Raw genomic sequence first — 22,040 nt, 5'->3', positions numbered from 1 at the left:
GGATGCCGTGCAGTAGTTTTTTGTTCCTGTTTAATGTTAAAATATCTTAACAATTAAAATAATTGATTGATGAATCACTTCATTTTATTTTAATGTTCGTTGAGTAGTTTTAATCTAGATTTTTCAGATATGTTTACTTGTCAACTTTAAACAACAACATGTTACTTGACTAATGAAGAGTAGGTTTTATGAAAAAAAATGTGTAAGTGGAAAATTGACAGCTAGCCATTAAGAAGTTTGATATATTATTATGCCCCCCTTCGAAGAAGGAGGGGTATATTGTTTTGCAGATGTCGGTCAATCTGTCGATATGTAGACCAATCCGTTTCCGGATGATAACTCAAGAACGCTTAGGCCTAGGATCATGAAAGTTGATAGGGAGGTGGGTCATAACCAGCAGATGACCCCTATTGATTTAGAGGTCAGTAGATCAAAGGTCAAGGTCACAGTGACCCGGAACAGACAAACGGTTTCCAGATGATAACTCAAGAACGCTTGGGCCTAGGATCATGAAAATTGATAGGGAGGTTATTCATGACCAGCAGATTACCTCTATTGATTTTGAGATCAGAAGGTCAAAGGTCAAGGTCACATTGACCCAGAACAGTTAAACGGTTTCTGGATGATAACTCAAGAATGTTTGGGCCTAGGATCATGAAAGTTGATAGGGACGTTAGTTAGGCATCATGACCCATTGATTTTAGTTTATTTTATTATTCATATACAAACTTTTCTTCAAATGATCCAGAAATCATCCCCAAGGATAGTAAAATAGTTCTGGAAAAGCAGTGAAAATACAGAAAATATGTTCAAATGCAGAGAAAAGATTAAAATATGCATTTTATTTTATCAATATTTCTAGATATTTCATTAGTATGTATATAATAAATTCCAGTATTTCATGGAAAAGCATAAAATAAAATAAATCTTACTGTCGGAAACAGTTTCTACTGGGTTAATACTGAAATAATTATACAAGAACGTTTAACTGAAGACCATCTATTAAGATTGTTATAATTATTCTGAATCATCAAAAACATGGCCACCATATGAAACCTTACAAAATTTTCTTGTTAAAACTGTTGGTGCCATTCTGAAATAATTTGACACAAATGTTCTTTGGCTGACCATCTACTAAGATTGTAATATTTTGATTTGTCAAAAAATGGCCACCAGAGCTAAAAATAGTAAAGTTCAAATACCATTTTCTCCTTAACCACATGTCTCAACTATGAATTAGTTTCACAGAAATGTTCCTTTGGTACTAGTAAGTCACTACCATTTTTTAAAAGCCATTTTTTATTTGAAAAAAATGTTGCTATCAGAGTAGATAAAACCTGCGCAAGTTGCTAAAGCCATCTTTATTTGGAAAAAAACGTGGTTTCTATGGATGGGTCTAGTTTTCCTTATATGGTTCCATGGCAAAATTCGAAAATCTTAGAATTTGCATGCCTATTTTCAGTTATTTAGCAGAATTATTTCTTGTAAGAACCTCTTTGAAGTTTAAAACTGGTGAGCAATATAGGGTTATCCTGGCCCTCCAGTTTATCATTTAAGGGGGTCTCAGTGTCCGAGCGATTGTCACTGACTTCAAATAACTTGCCTCTCATTGATGTGGGTTTGAGCCTCACTTTGGGCATAGAATTCTTCATTTGAGGAAGCCATCCAGCTGGTTTACAGAATGTCAGTGGTTCTACCCCAAGTGCCTGCCCATGATGAATTAATGCCCGGAGGGGCACCTGGGGTCTTCCTCTACCATGAAAAGCTTGAAAGTTGCCAACTGACCTATAATTGTGTCAGTGTGATGTTAAACACAACAAAAACAAGAGGGTCATGATAATGCTCAAATCGTAAAAATTTCCTGTGACATCAGTTAAGAGCATGTTGGCAATAGCCACTGTTGCTGTTATCATGCAGATTTACGGATTTTAAAATCACTCTTCAAGGTTTTGGGATTAAAATGAAAAGAAGAACAATTTTGTGAATGTTTAAGCAAATTTGATTGATTCTGAATGACTGAAACCCTGTAGAGATTTCCTTTAAGAAAATATGGATTGGACATGATCGGCAGACAAACAGACCATCAGATTGCAGGAAGGACATGTGTGACTCCAATATAGTCCCAATATACTTTGCATATGGCAGTATAAAAATCCTGTTGATATCTAACTTTACTCAACTTCCAATGGAATTTAAACGAATTTACTCTGAAAAGTTTCAGACAAATCCAGAATACTTCCAAAATCATAGAATTTTAAAACACAAGTTTTGCATTTATTTCTTTTTCTACGTGTGTCATATCACTGCAGTCCTAAGGTAGTTCACTAGGCATAATGTTTGATTAAATAAGTCCTGAACTGCACACCATGAACTAGACTGTAGTGCTGACAACTTTTCCAGTTCCTTCACCAGCTCTGACTCACTGGATAATATATCACTATGTACCTGCAGAAAAAAAGTAAATATGTGATTTATTTCAGAAACAGTACATTTTTAGTGATAAATCATTTGAAGTAACCAATTTTTGTTTCTTTCTATATTTCTACACTGTTTTCTGTTCTAGTAAAAAGTTGTGGATTACGTTAAAACCCATAATCAAGAGGGTCATGATGACCCTGAATCGCTCACCTGAGTAATATGAGCAAGTTTAAAATGGCAAACTGATGCTAATTATTAGAAAGTAGGTCAGTAGGTCACATTCATGGTCACTGAGTCAGTTTTAAGATCGGTGTGCAAAACTGTACATGTCATCTAAATTTCAAGGCTGTATCTTAAACAAGAGGACCACGATGGTCCTGAATCGCTCACCTGTCCCCACGTGACCCAGTTTTGAACTGAGTATGATGACGTTTTTTCTATTATTTGACATCGTGACCTAGTTATTGAGCTCATGTGACCCAGTTTCAAACTTGACCTAGATATCATCAAGATGAACATTCAGACCAACTTTCATACAGATCCCATGAAAAATATGGCCTCCAGAGAGGTCACAAGGTTTTTCTATTATCTGACCTACTGACCAAGTTTTTGATGTCACGTGACCCAGTTTCAAACTTGATCTAGATATCATCAAGGTAAACATTCTGATTAACTTTCATGAAGATCCATTGAAAAGTATGGCCTCTAGAGGTCACAAGGTTTTTCTATTTTTAGACCTACTGACCTAGTTTTTGACTGCACTTGACCCAGTTCCGAACTTGACCTAGATATCATCAAGATGGACTATCAGACCAACTTTCATACAGATCCCATGATAAATATGGCCTCTAGAGAGGTCACAAGGTTTTTTACTATTTGACCTACTGACCTAGTTTTTGAAGGCATGTGACCCAGTTTCGAACCTGACCTAGACATCATCAAGGTGAACATTCTGACTAATTTTCATGAAGATCCATTGAAAAGTATGGCCTCCAGAGAGGTCACAAGGTTTTTCTATTTTTAGACCTAATGACCTAGTTTTGGACTGCATATGACCCAGTTTCGAACTTGATCTAGATATCATCAAGCTGAACACTCAGACCAACTTTCATACAGATCCCATGAAAAATATGGCCTCTAGAGAGGTCACAAGGTTTTTTTTATTATTTGACCTACTGACCTAGTTTTTGACGGCACGTGACCCAGTTTCGAACTTGACCTAGATATCATCAAGGTGAACATTCTGACTAATTTTCATGAAGATCCATTGGAAAGTATAGCCTCTAGAGAGGTCATAAGGTTTTTCTATTTTTAGATCTACTGACCTAGTTTTGGACCGCACGTGACCCAGTTTCAAACTTGACTTAGATATCATCAAGATGAACATTCAGACCAATTTTCATACAGATCCCATGAAAAATATGGCCTCTAGAAAGGTCACAAGGTTTTTTTATTATTTGACCTACTGACCTAGTTTTTGATGGCATGTGACCCAGTTTCAAACTTGACCTAGATATCATCAAGTTGAACATTCTGATTAACTTTCATGAAGATCCATTGAAAAGTATGGCCTCTAGAGAGGTCACAAGGTTTTTCTATTTTTAGACCTACTGACCTAGTTTTGGACTGTACCTGACCAAGTTTCGAACTTGACCTAGATATCATCAAGGTAAACATTCTGACCAACTTTCATAAAGATCCCATGAAAAATGTGACCTCTAGAGTGGTAACAAGCAAAGGTTTACGCACGCACGCACGGACGACGGATGCTGCGCGATCACAAAAGCTCACCTTGTCACTTTGTGACAGGTGAGCTAACAACAAGGAAGTAGGTCAAGGTCACAGTCAAGTGACCCCTAACTGCTTGGGGTCATCAGGTAATTATAATTAAACAGTCTAGGAAATATTATCTGATAATTTTTGAAGTATTTATTCCTATATAACTCATATAACAAGTCACCCAAGGGCAGGGCCTCTTTTCACCACAGGGGCATAATTTGAACAATCTTGTTAGAGATCCACTAGGCAATGCTACAGACCAAATATCAAAGGCCTAGGCCTTGAACATTCAGACAAGAAGATTTTTTCCCCCTATATAAGTCTACGTTAAATTTGGGAACCCCAAGGCAGGGCCTCTTTTCACTCTAGGGGCATAATTTGGACAATTTTGGTAGAGGAACACTTGGCAATGCAACATACTAAATATCAAAAGCCTAAGCCTTGCAGTTTCAGGCAAGAAGATTTTTAAAGCTTTTTCCTATATGAGTCTATGTAAAACTTGAGACCCGCCAGGGCAGGGCCTCTTTTCACCCCAGGGATATAATTTGAACAATTTTGGTAGAGGACCATAAGGCAATGCTACATACCAAATATTAAAGGCCTAGGTCCTGTGGTTTTAGACAAGATGACTTTTAAAGTTTTTTCCTATATAAGTCTATGTGAAACTTGTGACCCTGGGGCCTCTTTTCACCCCAGGGGCACAATTTGAACAATCTTCATAGAGGACCATTAGATGATGTCACATGCCAAATATCAAGGCTCTGCGCCTTGTGGTTTTGGACAAGAAGATTGTTAAAGTTTTTCTTTTTGGTTGCCATGACAACCAAAGTTCTATATGGAATTCAATTCTTTGAATAATTTTGAAAGTGGGCCACCCAAGGATCATTCCTGTGAAGTTTGGTGTAATTCTGCCCAGTGGTTTTCAAGATGAAGATTTTTTTTAGAAAATGTTGACGGACAACGGACAATGCACGACGGACACTGAGCGGTCACAAAAGCTCACCATGAGCCTTTGGCTCAGGTGAGCTAAAAAGTAATATAAATCACTTTATCCTGTGACAATATAATACATATCTCATGACATAACATATTACATTGTTATGCTGACTGATAACTATGGCTCGACAATTCTTTGGAAGCACGTCGTTTTACATGACGAGCTGCATAGAATTTTAATTTTGCACTTATCCTGGATGCACTAAAGAAAATGCCTTTTTACTCTTAAAGTCCAGTGACACCAGAATCTTGTCATGGGGTCTTGGACAATCAAAACTCCAGCTGATATGATCATAATGCGGTACCATAATGGAACTGGATGAATGAATGAGTTGTGAACAGTGAGTAAATTTTAACTTTTAATCGCTGAGACTGTTTTCACGTCTGCCTTTTTTACATTTTTTATCATAAATCCTAACCTGCAGGATGAGTACTACAGGAAGATCTGCTTGCCCTGAACCAAATTTTACTCTTATTCATAGAGTCTAGTGGATTTGTCAAGTCCTGGTACCTCTTTATAATAAGTAGTATGCTGATTTACCTCTTCCTTTATACTACATTAATACGGTACATATTCATAATTAACTGTTATAAAGTAATATAATGCTTTTACATCAAGGTGATATGAAGCTATGAAATAAATATACAATAAAGTGATATGATGACTTTGCCACAAAAATGTTGCACAAGTTAAGAGATTATAAGAATCTTTCACTGGTTGAAGGTGCAGACAAAAATATCTGGCTCAAAGGTAACTGTTCAGGTGGTAACCAGGACCTGCCGATTCTTTTTCTTGCATATCATATTCTTCAATTAACAGAAGAAATGAAATAAACAAATGCTTTTCTTTTAAGCACTGTTTTATTATAGTAGCATATGAATTTACCTAAGTTTCAGCACGCGAGTCATCTTACACCCAGGTGTAAAATAAGTTTTTCTAGCACCGCCAAAACACTGGAAAATCCTGTATGGCATGCAAGGAGCACTTATACATGCTCTCGCTATAAAAAGTAATTTTGATATCTTAACATCTGTTTGAAAAGAATATTTCTAAATGAGGAAAAAACTGAATCTTTTAATACCTTGAGAAACAACCCTAAATAGGCTTGAATTATTTCAAAGTTCTTGTTGGTATCAAGGACTGACTGCACAAACTGTAGGAAACTGCACATGACTGATACTGATCCTCCCATCTCCGGGGCCAGGGAGCGAATCTCTACATCAACAGCTGACGGACCGAGCGTCTTCATGTACTCCAAAACTTTATCATCTGGGAAAATAACAATATAAGAATAATGGCAAATGTACTCTTGTTAAAGTTAATGATGTTAAAGAAATGATGTGAATGATTTCTTAAAATATTTTTTTCCATAAAAAAAAACAACAAGTAATCATGAGCTATCTGACCTATCAAATCTGTACTTTCTGAATTTTGCAAGACCCAGATAAGTTATATTTTATTCTAACAGTCTCCTGGGCTAGTACCTCTTTCTTTGCCACTTAAGACAACTTTACAACAGAAAGTTACTTTTATGCTAACTAAAAGAGCTTGGCAGTTTTATTACAATTAATCAAGAAATAAAGTCAAAATTGAATTTTTTTTTGTGTGTCAAAAAGGCTGAAATTTACAATGAAATGTACTCTACCAAAATTGTTTTCCGCGATAAATTCAAATTTTATCAAGATATTTTCATAATTTAGTGCTCTATTACCATTAGATGATGTATAATATTTAACATTTACAGAGAAATCAAGACCTAAATGTGTGTCCATAGGATACAGGGGTCCCGAACTCCTGTTACTGTACATGGTTTCATGACTCTTTGAGATATATGCAACACAAACTAAAAACAAGAGCCATGTCAGACATGGCTAATCCCCCCACCGGGCATATCATAATTGAAGGATGTGGTCCGCATCAGGGGTTTTAAGATGTGGAAGAAAGAATAAGTCAGTAGTGAGATGGTTTACTGCTAAATTTTATTAATTTTCATGAAGAGTATAACTATGATGTTTTTCTATATGGCTACTGTAAAAAGAAGGAATGGAAAGCTAACAGGGAACAAGAGTGCCAGAATGTCACAATATATGCCCGTCAAAGCAAATTTCTTTACTCTAGCAGCTGTATTTGCAAATGGAATGCTAGTTTTGTGGTTGTTTAGTAATCATTGTAAGTCTTTTGTTTTTTAAAGTCCACAAAAAAAACTCCTTACTAGGTAGAGATACCTTATATATAATAAAATTAATAAAATACACCTAAAACTGGAGAGTAACATCTATGCTGTACCACAGAAAAGTGGTCTTGTTTTTTCCCTAGGGTCAATTACAAAAATGTTACAATATAAGTTATTTATAGTAAAAACTAAGGGAAGTTAATCTTTAAAAAAAAAAAAAAAAAAAAAAAAAAATTGCAAGTCCACACAAAAATCTTTATCAGGAAGAGACTGGTCAAAATACACCTCAAAATTGGATTTAGCATGTTTGTTGTACTACAGAAAAGTGGTCTCGATTTTTCCCTACGACTAGTAATGAAAAAGTTACAATAAAAGCTATTTAAAGTAACAACAAAGGGAAGTAATTCTAAAGAAGGGAACTGCGCATGACACTTCGTCTCATGATGGTGTATAATTGTGCCAAGTTACATCAAAATCCCTCCATGCATGAAGAAGAAATGCTTCGGACAAAGTCATTCTTGTATCTGACCTTTGGCCTCTAAGTGTGACCTTGACCTTAGGCCTAGTGACCTGGATCTTGCGCATGACACTCCGTCTCGTGGTGGTAAACATTTGTGCCAAGTTATATCAAAATCCCTCAATGCATGAAGAAGAAATGCTCCGGACAAGGTTTTTATTCTTGTATCCTTTGACCTCTAAGTGTGACCTTGACCTTAGACCTAGGGACCTAGTTCTTGCGTATGACACTCCGCATCGTAGTGGTAAACATTTGTGCCAAGATATATCAAAATCCCTCCATGCATGAAGAAGATATGCTCCGGACAAATTTCTTTAAGAAAATATGATAAAGGGGAATAACTAAAAAAATAGGCAAGGTAGAGTTATTGTTCTTGCACAATGCACTTCCTCCCAATGTGTTCTATCAGTGTATGAAGTTTGAAGAAAATCCCTCCAGTACTTTTGGGGTTATGCTCCGGACAAAATGTTTTAAGAAAATATGATAAAGGGGAATAACTCAAAAAATAGGCAAGGTAGATTTATTGTTCTTGCACACTGCACTTCCTCCCAATGTGTTCTATCAGTGTATGAAGTTTGAAGAAAATCCCTCCAGTACTTTTGGAAGTTTGCTCCGGACAAATTTTTTTAAGAAAATAAGATAAAGGGGAATAACTCAAAAAATAGGCAAGGTAGAGTTATTGTTCTTGCACACTGCACTTCCTCCCAATGTGTTCTATCAGTGTATGAAGTTTGAAGAAAATCCCTCAAGTACTTTTGGAGTTATGCTCCGGACAAATATCGTTGCGGGCGGACGGACGGACGGACGGACGGAGAGCATTTCTAATATCCCCTTCACCTTTGGTGGGGGGATAAATAAAAGACCATAACTCTGGCCTAGCTGAGTGAAACCAGGTGCACAACTTTACAGTCATGCTATATTACAATCCTCTAAATGTCTTTTGACTCTCTAAGTCAAGTACATTTTGAGATACATGGGACACAAACTTTTATTTTTTGACTTAGTCAAGGGCCATAACCCTGGTTTTGCAGTGAAATAATAAAAAAAAAACTCAGAAGTACAATTTCACATGCTGGATAATATTCTACATGGTTTCATGACTATAGGTGTAATATTTTTTAAAGATACATGCAACTCGAACGTTTTCACCAACTCTGATCTGGTTTTAATGAAATACCAAACAGAACATGAGGTGCATAACTTCACATGGTATATAACATTTCCCAAATGTTCACTCTAAGTCCTGGTACCTCTTCGTAATAAGATGTATGCTGATTTACCTCTTCCTTTATACTACATTATTACAATTAATCAACAAATAAAGTCAAAATTGAATTTTTTTTTGTGTGTCAAAAAGGCTGAAATTTACAATGAAATGTACTCTACCAAAATTGTTTTCCACGATAAATTCCACATTAAAACCAGATCAGAGTTGATGAAAACGTTCGAGTTGCATGTATCTTTAAAAAATATTACACCTATAGTCATGAAACCATGTAGAATATTATCCATACTCTAAATATTTTTTTAGATATATGCGACACAAACTTGTATCCCCTTTATACATATTTTTGACAATCAAAGGTCATAACTCTCGTCTGACTCCTAGAAATCCTGAACATAATCACAGATGTACAACTTTTCATACTGAATATTCTTATGTTTAATAAGCCTTGGTAAAATACTTTTTGAGATATGTGTGACACAAATTTCTTTGCCTATTTATGCATTTTTTTTTACTAAGTCAAGGGCCATAACTCTGGTCCGGCAGAGTGATATCTGTAACAAAACCCCAGATGCTCAACTTCACATGCTGAATAATATTTCTGTAATGCCTGGGTCAAACACATTTTGAGATACATGTGACACAAACTAGGGCCCTTTTTGTGCCTAATTTGACTAAGTCAAGGGCCATAACTCTGGTCTGGCAGTGTGAGGTTTTAAGTTTGAAGGTGGTGGTTATATGAAGGCCTTGTAGATCTTGTTACAAGATTTAATGAATTTGAGTTTTCACTGAACTGGGTCATTTGTGGGGCTGTAGGAGTATAAAATGTGTTTTAAAGGTTTTAAGTTTGAAAGCTTAGGTATACAGGTCATCTATATATAGGTCAGTTTGTAGGTCTTGCCACAAAGATTGCTGAGTGTGAGTATGAACTGAATCAGGTCATTAATGTGTGCTGTACATGAAACTGTAAAATCTGGTTCCTTTGAACGGACAAACAGACTGACAGCTCAATCGCTATATGCCCCAGGGGCATAAAAATGATAAATCTTTGACCTCTAAGTGTGGCTTTGTCCTTTGAGAAAGAAGTATTGGTCTTGAACTCAACACACTGCCTTGTTATGGTAATTGTTGGTCCCAAGGTATTTACATACCAATGCATGCATGAAAAGCAGACAACAAAAATGACCTTAAATCTTTGATCTCTAAGTGTGACCTTGACCATTGAGCTTAGGATGTGACACATCATCTTTGCTCTCGCCTGATATGGATTTCCTCAACAGCATATCTCCAATAACCTGTCACCAACAAGCAGTGTAACTAATAATACCTCCCCCCATTTTCAATCGGAATGACTTAAACTAATTGCTAGTACTTACCATGCAATAACTTTGTTACTTACAATTTTTACTTGAGTTGCCTCTCTTCAATAGCTGTCCTAGTGTACACAATGGCATAAGATTTCCTGCCTCCAACTTTGACTGTAGAGTACAGATTATTATTCATTATTAGCTTCTCTCATTGACGTACAATGATGACTTATTTATGATATATAAAATTTCTAACATGGGCCATTTAGAAAATCAGTTTGTCCTTCATGGTGACATGTCAGAGATAACCAGGTTTGTAATGCTGAACTTTGACCCTGCTGCTGTTATTCCAAGCATTGGTTGCTGTGACCTTTGACCCAATAACCCCCACTCACTGACCACAGGTAATCATACCCCACATGCCTATATTTAGTGAAAACTGTTTCAAGTCTCAATGTCACTGTGACCTTTGGCAATAAAAGGATATTGGCAATCATGCTATAAATTCTGTCTAAGCATTATTGTGCTGAAAAAGTTTTAGTCTACAGGTGACTTTGACCTTTGATATACCAACTCCCACAACAACAGGCTTTATCAACTGACCAACAGCAAATCCTATGAAGTTTGTAAGCCCAAGTATTTTCAGATACTGATCTGAAACCATTATCAATGTCATGGTCACTGTGCTCTTAATCTTTAAATAAATGACTCCAAAAAAAAAAAAAAGTCATGTTATGAGGACAGGTAATAATAAGACACGTGAGTTATTGATTGGAAAATGTTTTCATACTCATACTAGTGACCTTTGAACTATGATTCTCTAAAATGACAACCAGAGGCAATCACTGTATGAACACTGTATGCCTAAATGTTCTCCAACAAATTCAGTGACATTGACCTTGCACCTACTGGCTCTCAAAACAAAGGTAGAGTTCATATAATGAACACAGGCAATCACTTTATTAAGGCTCTATGCCCAAATGTTCTCCTCCAATTATTTAATGGAAGCCATTTCAGTATTACTGTCAGTAACCTAGACCTTTCACATACTGACCCTCAATTAGATAGATGTCATCTGATGATCATAGGCAATCACTGTATGATGTATAAAGGGCATAGGCCGAAGTGAAATCCAGTTATCCATTGGAAACTATTTTCAGTATCAAAAGTCACTGTTACCAGAATGGCTAACAGGTTATTGAATATCTGTCCTTAAGTGCTGAAGTTTTGTGATTACTTATCAAGTGCTGAAATATTGTAATACCTTAGCTTCTTTTTTACTGGCATCTTCATCAACAGCAAACTTTGGTTCCAGGCCTGCCACAGTTGGTAGGAAGAATGGAGCTGCCTTGGGGGCCTTAGGTGGCTCTTTAGGTTTGTTTCTTTGCTTTGAAAACAAACAGAAATTTATATACTTTTATACAGTATACACCTTCAGTATGCAGGTAAAAAACTATAGTATCAGATTTTATCACAAGAAATTTGGAAGAAAACATTTTTTTTAAATTGCACAAAAAATGGAAAACAAACACAACAGAGTTTGAACTATCTTAATGCTACGTTACAGTGTTTTACTTACATGATTTAACCAAAACCTAGATTAAAACATTTTAGGCAAATACTGCTCTTGTCTATCCATTGTATTGTCAAATAATTTTTGTAAAATGAACACTGCAGATACATGAAATTTTAGCTAAATGTTCTTTATTCAAGTTCCACAACAAAATTCTGCTTCAAAGATGATCTAAAACTACCTAAAAAATTCTCCTGTCTGGTAATAAATTAAAGAAATCTTAGATACAAATACCTTGATTATATCTAAGTTAAGCAGATTCTGCCATCTTGAATTTGGCAGAAGAGAAAGTGTCACTAACTCATGACTGATCTGCTCCGCAGATTTGAACTCGGCTCGGATAAATTCCTCCTCCTCATCCTGGGCTTCTTCATCGACACTCTCAGCTGTAAGTGAATGCATGTGGAAGTAAATGAAAGATACATGTTTTGTGTACCAAGGATATTACACTTTAATGACAAAACCAGTTTCTTATTTCCTGTAAAATTCCTACTGTTTGGTGTCTAAAGGTGTGATATTGTTGTACTGTTTTGTGTACCAAGGATATATCCCTTTATGACAAAACCAAAATTTCATGTAAAAGTGTTACATGATGCAAAAGAAAGTTATGATCACTGTATCATATATTCCTACTGTTTGTTGCCTAAAAGTGTGATGTTGTTGTTTGTCTTTTCAACACATATTTTGTTTGTTAGTATATGATTTACACTACATTTCAACTGTCTTAATGAAATTGATAATTATTTATCAATGTCTTGCATACTAATGTACTAACAAGCTTTTCCAATATTATGTACCTGGTACCAGTATATTCTTCTGCCATTTTTCATAGTATTGTGATAGACAATGTTAAGTGTTTCAATATTCTTTTTGCAATTTTTGCATTGTTTTACTCTAATTTTTATCTTTCATTAATGTCAATGTTGTATCTTTTATGCTTTTAACTATATTGGAATAAACAGAAAGGACTGAACCTACACTTACATTCGGTATATTTTGCCCCCTGTGAAATAAGGAACTTTATGCAATGAAAACAATACAATGTCAATGAACAATTTTGTCACTGCACATTAAAATTTCTTGCAGCAGAAGGCAAAATATTCACAGAAACTTTTATGTCATTTGTACACATTCTGTGTCTCAACTAACATTTTGGTTGAAACACCTTTGCAAATGAAGGAATACATACCTGCAGTATGTTTTCTTGTTGATGGCATTTCAATTATCTGTGGTTCATAGTTTGCTGGCAGAGCTGTGAGTGGCACATGTGAAAACAGTGTTTTGTTTGCCCAGAGGTAAACCCCAACATCATCAAGGTGACATGTGGCAAGGAAATCATATGTAGGTGACATTGAGAGTGAGGTCACAGCACTATCCACTAAGAAACAATCAATCGGTCTGTAAAAACAAGAGCAGTGTGAGAGACATAATCACAAGAGCAGTTTTAGAGATGTCATTACCTTTTATGGAAAAAAACAACAACTAAGTTCTTTCATTTGGTCCTCAGGTTCAGTACAACAAGGAACATAATTAAACAAGGAGTTGCGTTCAAGTGATGTTTGAAGATGAGGAATGGTCACAGGTACATCTGTGTTAGTATCAATCATTCTTGTAAGCGGTATTGATGCTAGACGAAACGGTCCCATTTGGTTAACCAAGAGATGGCCCATATAAAGCAACCTAAGTCCAAAATGAGGTCAAGGTCAAGGTCAAACTGGGGTCAGATGATGTCTGAAGATGAGGAATGGTCACAGGTTACATCTGCATTAGTATCAAGTCATTCTAGTAAGGGGTATAGATGCTAGACGAAACGGTCCAAATTTGGTTAACCAAGAGATGGCCCATATAAAGCAGCCTAAGTCCAAAATGAGGTCAAGGTCAAACTGAGGTCAGGTGATGTCTGAAGATGAGGAATGGTCACAGGTTACATCTGCATTAGTATCAAGTCATTCTAGTAAGGGGTATTGATGCTAGACGAAACGGTCCCATTTGGTTAACCTCGTACGGACGGACAGATTTATGGTTCTTGTGTTATGTCTTCTTCATTTCCTCTTGTTGCTATCTATCATAACCGTTTTATTATACCTCACTTTTGTCTACAATGATAAAATCCCATTACCCGAGAAAAGGTATTTTGACTATCAAAAACATTTTCAACCTTTGAAAAGTGACTGTCAGGTCATGTGACCGCGCTGATAATTTGAATGTCATATAAAGGCAAATAACTGCTTCAATTTTTAGCCAAAAATCATGAAATGATTGACTTCCTTCTACTCATATAGTAGTGACGTCACTATTCAATGTGTACACAGGCGATTCAGACGACAGTAACTGTCGGAAAGAAAAACAAAAGAATTTAAAACATTTTAAAACTTTTTCTGTACTTAATTTTGTTCGGTATAATAAAATAAATATCATATGGCAGCGTGTGTGCCACTGATATTGTCAACCCTCGAAACAGAATGTCACCACTCGGCTTTCGCCTCGGGTGACATTCTGCCCTTGGGTTGACAATATCAATGCCACACATGCTGTCATATGATATTTATATAATGTTTCATTTCATTCACTTCAGCGGTTTAAATGTTACAGTCCGGACAAAAAAATACAAAAGGGGAAAAAATAAAAAGATTATTCAAGAATGAATTCTGGTTTTAGAGCCCTGTACTACCTCTCACTGCCACCTATCATCAACAGCTTCAAAAAATTACCTCCATCAATTGAAAAACTAATGTCCAGACAAAAGAAAATTTAAGTACAAACAAGAGTGCCAGACTGTCACGAAATACGCCTGTCATTGAACTTGGCCTAATTCAAGGGCCATAATCCAAGAGTGCCTGGGGCGATTTGGCTGGTTATCGAACTTGGCCGAGATATTATGCCCACAAACATTGTCAGCAAGTTTGATGAAGATCGGATGAAAACTGTTCGACGTAGAGAGCGGACAAGTCTAAATTCGCAGTTTTTCGAGTAGTTCAAGGGCCATAATCCAAGAGTGCCTGGGGCGATTTGGCTGGTTATCAAACTTGGCCGAGATATTATGCCCACAAACATTGTCAGCAAGATTGGTGAAGATCGCATGAAATCTGTTCAACTTAGAGAGCGGACATGCTTTGGACGCCGACCACCCGCCCGCCACGTGTGTTCACAAGTGACATAATACGCCCCGCTCTTTCAGAGGCATATAAAAAGGGAGATAACCATTCAACATAGAATTGTTTCTTGCTCTCTGCACTATTCAACACAGAGTAGTGTTGTTGTTTTTCTTGCTCTCTGCACTCCATCTCAAGGTTTTCTATCATAACATCATGTTTCATAAAATTCACTTCATGAAGTGGTTTTAAAATTATCATCCTGACAAAAAAAAAATACTTAAAGTAATAATTCCAAATTTATTTAGGATAAAGTTTGTTTTCTTGCTCCATGCACTCTGTCTTATTATCATCTATCATTATATCATGTTCATGATGTTCTCTTCAATGGTTTTAAAGTACAATAAGGGAGATAATTTCCAAAATTATTCAAGAGTTATGGCTCTTTTACTCTGCAATTAATCTCATCGCCGTCTATCAATAGGTCAAGTTTCATTACATTCCTTTCAAAGGTTTGAAAGTAATGGTTCTGGACAAAAATGTCTGACTAACAGATGGACAGAGAGACTACATAACTATATCCCTCTCCCACTTTTGTGGCAGGGGACAATAAAACTCATACTATTCAAATTAGAGTTTACCTTCCAAGTTAGCTCAAAAGGGGGAGCACAAGATTTCCAATCAGAATCAAAGTTATAGATTGGAATCCATGGCAAAGCTTATGGGTTACTGCCTCATCCCTTATTCATGTGAATAAATTGTCAGTTAATGCAGAGAACAGATTGATTGTAGTAAGGAGAAGAGGAGACTGACTGCCATATATAACTAGGTGTTACCTACCGCTCACAAGCTATCTTAAGAAATATGACTATTGTTGGCCAAAGCATTCATAAGCAAAACAACATACCCCAAACTTTGTTGTGACAGGGGGCCATAAAAAATGAAAGATATTTGACATTGAAGACTAACAGTTCCTCTTACAAGTATACCAAATCACAAAATTACCAGTACCGTAATAAAGGATATTTGCTGAGAGAATGGGAAAACTTGATTAACTATTAGCCTATATGTCGTATTCACTGCTGCAAGGACTAGTTTCTTGCACTTACTGTTTTTTTCATGTATTTTTCAAATGAATGCTGGGTACCAATTTTACCAGTGGGAATGCCCAATGAAAATCAGGGAGCAAATCAAATCATATCAAATACTTTGTATATATGACTATTTCAAGATCACAATCATTACCTGCCAGTTGGTAGATCCCAGACTCTGAGAGAACAATCCATAGCTGCTGTGACTAACCATCTTGCATCTGTACTGAATGTCTGTATACAAAATATGCAACTAGGTAACAACTTTAAAGGTCCAATACTAAGGAAAGTGAACATTTTAATTTCTTTTAAAAAGCACAGAAACTATTTCATTTTATTGGAAAATGAAAGTTGGTATGTAGCAATTCGAAATAAATCGCAGTATATGTACAATTATTTTTCTATGAAGTATGAAGAAAGTTAAAAAGACCTGGGGGGTCATTCTGTCGATTCATTGAAATTTCAACATAATACACATACATTTCTTTGAGTTCCAAAGACCTTCTGTAAATTTTGACCTGCCAATCTTCATTATTTAGTGTCTTGCAGAATTCTATGCACTGGCTATGAAAAAAATTGCCAACTCACTTTCCCTTAGTAATGGACCTTTAAAACTATGCTACTGTAGATTGTGTATTTTTCACACTTTCATTTCTGCACTTTGGAAGACAACAGCCATATTTGAATTTTTAAGACTTTGTGTATATAACATCCAGTTTTACTTAAATGTGGAAAAATTGCTTTCGTTTTTGATTTACAAGACACTCATTTCATAAAAGGAAATTCATTACAAATATTATTATATCTACAGTATCAAAATTCATAATTTTTCTGTGTCTATATATAGATGCTAATTGAGCATACCATATCTGTTATTCTGTTATCATGACCTACAAATTTTCTCACAACTTTTCTGGTATCAGCATCTATGATGTATACATGGAAATCATCCCGGGCAACAGCCAACATAGAACTGAAATAGATATAACTTTCTGAAACATCAAATAGACGTAAACATAAGAAACATAGAAGATATTTGAGCCATGCCATGAGAAAACCAACATAGTGGCTTTGCGACCAGCATGGATCCAGACCAGCCTGCCATCTCAACAAGTGGATGTTGACTCAGGTGTGCCTCAGGGAACTGTGCTAGGCCCTCTGTTATTTCTTTGCCATATTAATGATATGCCTGAATATGTGAAATCAACAATACGCCTATTCGCAGATGACTGTTTATTATATAGAAAAATCAAAACCTTTAAAGATTATCTTCAACTTCAACAAGACCTTGACAATTTAGTTAAATGGGCCAGTGACTGGGGAATGGAATTTAATGTAAAGAATGTTTCCATCTTAGTACAAAACAAAAATCAGTGCACTTTTATTCTATGAAAGGTCAAATTCTAAAACAGGTCCAGGAACATCCATACTTGGGTATCAATATCTCTGAAGACTTGAAATGGAACACTCATATTGATCAAGTACGAAAGAAAGGAAACTCGACCTTAGGCTTTCTGAGGAGGAATCTACATCATACGCCTCAAGAGTGTAGGAAAAATGCATATATATCCTTGGTACGTTCAAAAATGGAATATGGGAGTGCAATCTGGGACCCATATACTAAAGGTGAAATTGAAAAACTTGAAAAAGTGCAAAGATCAGCAGCACGTTTCATCACCAAAGACTATCACTCAAGACACGAAGGATGTGTAACAGAGATGCTTCAAAAGTTGGAACTTCCATCATTGCAGAACCGTCGTAAAAACCAACGTCTGACGCTGATGTACAAGGTGGTGGAAGGGCTAGTACCGGCTATCAACGCAGACCACTACATTCAGAGACAGAGACCTAAACGAGCAGTAAGGGCAAAAAAATATTCTGACCATATTACCTCCAACATTGTGGATAATTACGTAACTAACAACTCAAAGTGCTATAAACCGATCTCAGCAGTCACTGATAACTTTAGATTCTCATTTTTTCAAGAACACTATTGGATTGGAATAAACTTGATGACAGTGTCGTGAACTTAGAGACAGTGGACTCATTTAGAAATAGACTCTCTCATTTAGATTAAGCGCACTCCCTCCCGTCGTGTAAAAGCCAGCCGTATCCTATTCAGATTCAGAAAAACTATTTGGCGGCAACAGAACTGATTGCAGCAAACATTTCTGCCAAGTTATTTAAGAACATCTCCATTGATGGCTAAGTTACAGCCAATACAAGAGAAACTGCATCAACTTTTGACCTTTGACCCCTAAGTGTGACCTTGACCTTTCAACTTCTTTTGCCTGGCAGACTGTCTCTTTGAGGCAAACAATTGTGCAAAGCTATTTAAGAAACCCTCAATCCATGGCTGAGTTACAGCCCGGACAAGGAAAACTGCACCAAGTTTTGACCTTTGACCTCTAAGTATGACCTTGACCTTTAAGCTACCAATCTGCTTATTGCACATGACACATCATCTTATTGAGGCAAACATTTGTGCCAAAGTATTTAAGCATCTCTCAATCCATGGCTGAGTTACAGCCAGGACAAGCAAAACAGCACCGAGTTTTGACCTTTGACCTCGAAGTATGACCTTGACCTTTAAGCTACCAATCTGGTTCTTGCACACAACACACGGTGTCATTGAGGCAAATATACGCCAAACCGCCATTGTGACAACTATGTTGAGATTATCGCCAGTGGGCTCGACAATAAAACTTTAAAAGCTAGAATTATGTTACTTGTGTGAGGTAACCTCATGATACCAAAGTATGACCTTGACCTTTAAGCTACCAATCTGGTTCGTGCATGCGACACACAGTGTCACTGAGGCAAACATATGTGCCAAGTTATTTAAGAAGGATAAGTTATAGCCTGGACAAATGCCGAATACACCGAACCGCCATTGTGACAACTATGTCGAGCTCAACCCCAGTGGGCTCGGCAATAAAAGCTAGAATTATGTTATTTGTCCTGTGAGGAAACCTCATGATGCCAAATTCCGGTGTGAAGTTTGAAAGCATTGGGCCAAGTAGTCTTAGAGAAATATACTTACATGTAAAACTGACTTGGATGTGGCCGTCAGCGTAAAGGGGTCAACAAAAGCTCTACAACTTAAAAAATTTCAGATTGCCAACCTAACAATTTGAAAAGGGCTATGCATAGGTATATAATAACAAAAGTAGATTTTTGTTTCAGCCACACCATCAATATTTACTTTTGTTGACAACAACATAATTGTATAATTTCATTTATTCTGCAGACATGAAAACAAAATATAACTTATTACCTTTCCCGGTGAAGGAGTATTTTAGAAACTGTAGAGTCCAGTTTACACGTTTCTAGCATCACTCTGTCTTTAAATTTCCAGAACTTTATATCTCCCTCTCTGCCAGCAGAGATAGTCAGCTGATTTAATCCATCAATAGCTATACCCTGTACACAGGATTCATGTGCTGAAAATATTTAACACATATATAGATACATATCAGATGCTCATTACAGGCAGCCTCCTCTGCCTGTTTCTGCATACTAAAAAATTTTTTCATTGAATATTCTCAACCACTAAGTTTGAAAATGGAAAATCATTACGAATTATTATCCCTAGCGAAGAGAATGTCTGGTCCCCATCAAAACCTAATGTCAACACTAACTGTTCACAGAATTTAGAATATTAAACAGGCAGACTTGTAAATAAAAAGCTGACTTTCTTTATAAATATTTCAGGAGCTATAACTGTCATATCAGAAGGGAAAGTGAGGAGAAATCTCTAGTGATATATTGGCTAGTTAATAAAAGCATTCAAGTAGCTCGGATAGATTTGGTACTGGAGGGACAGAAATTGCACTTTCTTATGGTATAAATAAGCTGAATTTAACTTGGGTTTCATGAAAAGCATTCTCAAGTTAATACAAACATTAACAAGGCAGTCTGAAAGACAGCTATATCTTCTGCCGCTGTTATGAATAGTGAAAGGGTTGATGGTATTGGGTTGAAGCATTGATGTTGTTAAGTATATTTTATAGTCCATGTATGACGACATCAATAAATCTGAAAATCCTTCAAGGCGTTTAGGACACACAGAGCGGACACAAATGGAAGGCTCATACCTTTGACCTTGAGTTGTGACCTTGACCTTGTGCCGACATGGCTGACTCATGAGTTCTGCACATCGTCTTGATGAGGTGATCATTTGACCCAAGTTTCATGAAAATCCTTCAAGGGGTTTAGGAGAAACAGAGCTCAAACCTTCGACCTTGAGTTGTGACCTTGACCTTGAGCCAACATGGCTGACTCATGAGTTCTGCACATCGTCTTAATGAGGTGATCATTTGATCCAAGTTTCATGAAAATCCTTCAAGGGGATTAGGAGATACAGAGCAGACACAAAACGGAAGGCTCAAACCTTTGACCTTGAGTTGTGACCTTGACCTCAAGCTGTCATGTCTGACTCATGAGTTCTGCACATCGTCTTGATGAGGTGATCATTTGACCAAAGTTTCATGAAAATCCTTCAAGGGGTTTAGGACATACAGAGCGGACACAAAATGTTACGGATGGACTGACGGAGACCATTCCTATAATCCCCCACCACTCGTGGCGTGGATTAACAAATAACATCCACTAAAGCTCATATACTGTGACAAATTATCATCAATCAAATCAGGGTCAACAACTCTAACAACAAAGAACATTTGCGAAGAAACATCTCTGAGTATACTAACATTCACACCAAATATATACTCAACAAATGGTTGAAGTAGAACAAAAAAAGCTGCAATTTTATATTAAGGAGCAATAACTCTAGTCAAAGTATGTATATATTTAACAAATGATTTAGAAAAAAATATTATAGTAAGTACAAATAACCCCACAAAATATCAGTTAAATGTGACTAACCATTACAAAAACATGGCTGTAGATGAACAAAAACTTGCAGTTTTAAAGAAATTAAAGGGCAATAACTCTGGCCATACTAGACTGATTTTCAAATAATGCAGAGAAGTAGGTATGTGAAAATGCAAACATCTACATTAAACATCAGCTCAATGTGACTAACCATTACCAGGATACAAATGCAGAATGACAAAAGTTACAGTTTTTGAAATGCAATAACTCTGGTCATATTTAACTGGTTTTCAAATACACTTGCAGGGTAGCAGTTATACATGCATGAGTAAATTCTGTAAATGATGTTTCTGGAAATGGAAGAAATCTCAACCAAAAATTAGAACAATGTTTCTGAAGCATTCTAAAATAAGTTTTGTCATTCATGTCTCTGATGGTCCTAAGTGGAAGCATTCTAAAACAAGAGCTGTCCGTAAGACAGCATGCTCGACTTCTCTCAGTGCTCGACTCTGATTTAGAGCTTTGCAAGTAAAAGTGGCATAAATCTGTCAAAATTCTAATCAGAGTTATGGGGATTGTTTCTTATGGTTTAGCCTGTGATAGTAAATAACTACTTCAAGTTTCAAGTTAATAGCTTTGATAGTAACAGAGATACTGGATGTTATATAAAACGTTAACAAAAAAAGTCGAAGTTAAAAAGGGGCATAACTCTGTAAAAAAAATCAATCAGAGTTATTGGGATTGTTTTTCCTAGTGTAGACTTTGATGGTAAATAAGTATTTTAAGTTTCAAGCTTTGATAGTAACAGAGATATTTGACTTTATCAAAAACTTTAACCAAACAAGAGGACCATGATGGTCCTGAATCGCTCACCTGTCTCCACATGCTCCAATTTTCATGAAGATTTATTGAAAAATATGGCTTCTAGAGAGGTCACAAGGTTTTTCTATTATTTAACCTAATGACCTAGTTTTGAAGGCATATGACCCAGTTTTGACCTTGACCTAAATATTATCAAGGTGAACATTCTCA

The 22,040-nt window shown here is 36.3% G+C and overlaps 1 protein-coding gene across 1 annotated transcript in view; it reads right to left on the bottom strand.

Annotated features, from left to right (window-relative positions):
- Positions 1-1,974: 1,974 nt before the first annotated feature.
- LOC123524847 (WD repeat-containing protein 36-like) overlaps positions 1,975-22,040 on the bottom strand; it is a 31,991-nt gene continuing 11,925 nt past the window's right edge. Inside the window, exons 2-10 of the mRNA XM_053539692.1 lie at positions 19,450-19,615; positions 17,037-17,145; positions 16,327-16,406; positions 13,179-13,387; positions 12,224-12,375; positions 11,681-11,803; positions 10,509-10,587; positions 6,276-6,463; positions 1,975-2,445 (exon numbers count right to left, since the gene is read on the bottom strand). Of these exons, the coding sequence (XP_053395667.1) occupies positions 2,296-2,445; positions 6,276-6,463; positions 10,509-10,587; positions 11,681-11,803; positions 12,224-12,375; positions 13,179-13,387; positions 16,327-16,406; positions 17,037-17,145; positions 19,450-19,615 (1,256 nt within the window). The 3' untranslated portion in view covers positions 1,975-2,295. The remainder of the gene's footprint in view (positions 2,446-6,275; positions 6,464-10,508; positions 10,588-11,680; positions 11,804-12,223; positions 12,376-13,178; positions 13,388-16,326; positions 16,407-17,036; positions 17,146-19,449; positions 19,616-22,040) is intronic.

The sequence above is a fragment of the Mercenaria mercenaria genome, chromosome 3 (assembly GCF_021730395.1).
Source record: "Mercenaria mercenaria strain notata chromosome 3, MADL_Memer_1, whole genome shotgun sequence".
Lineage (NCBI taxonomy): Eukaryota > Metazoa > Mollusca > Bivalvia > Venerida > Veneridae > Mercenaria > Mercenaria mercenaria.
This window is presented reverse-complemented; position numbering and strand designations above follow the sequence as displayed.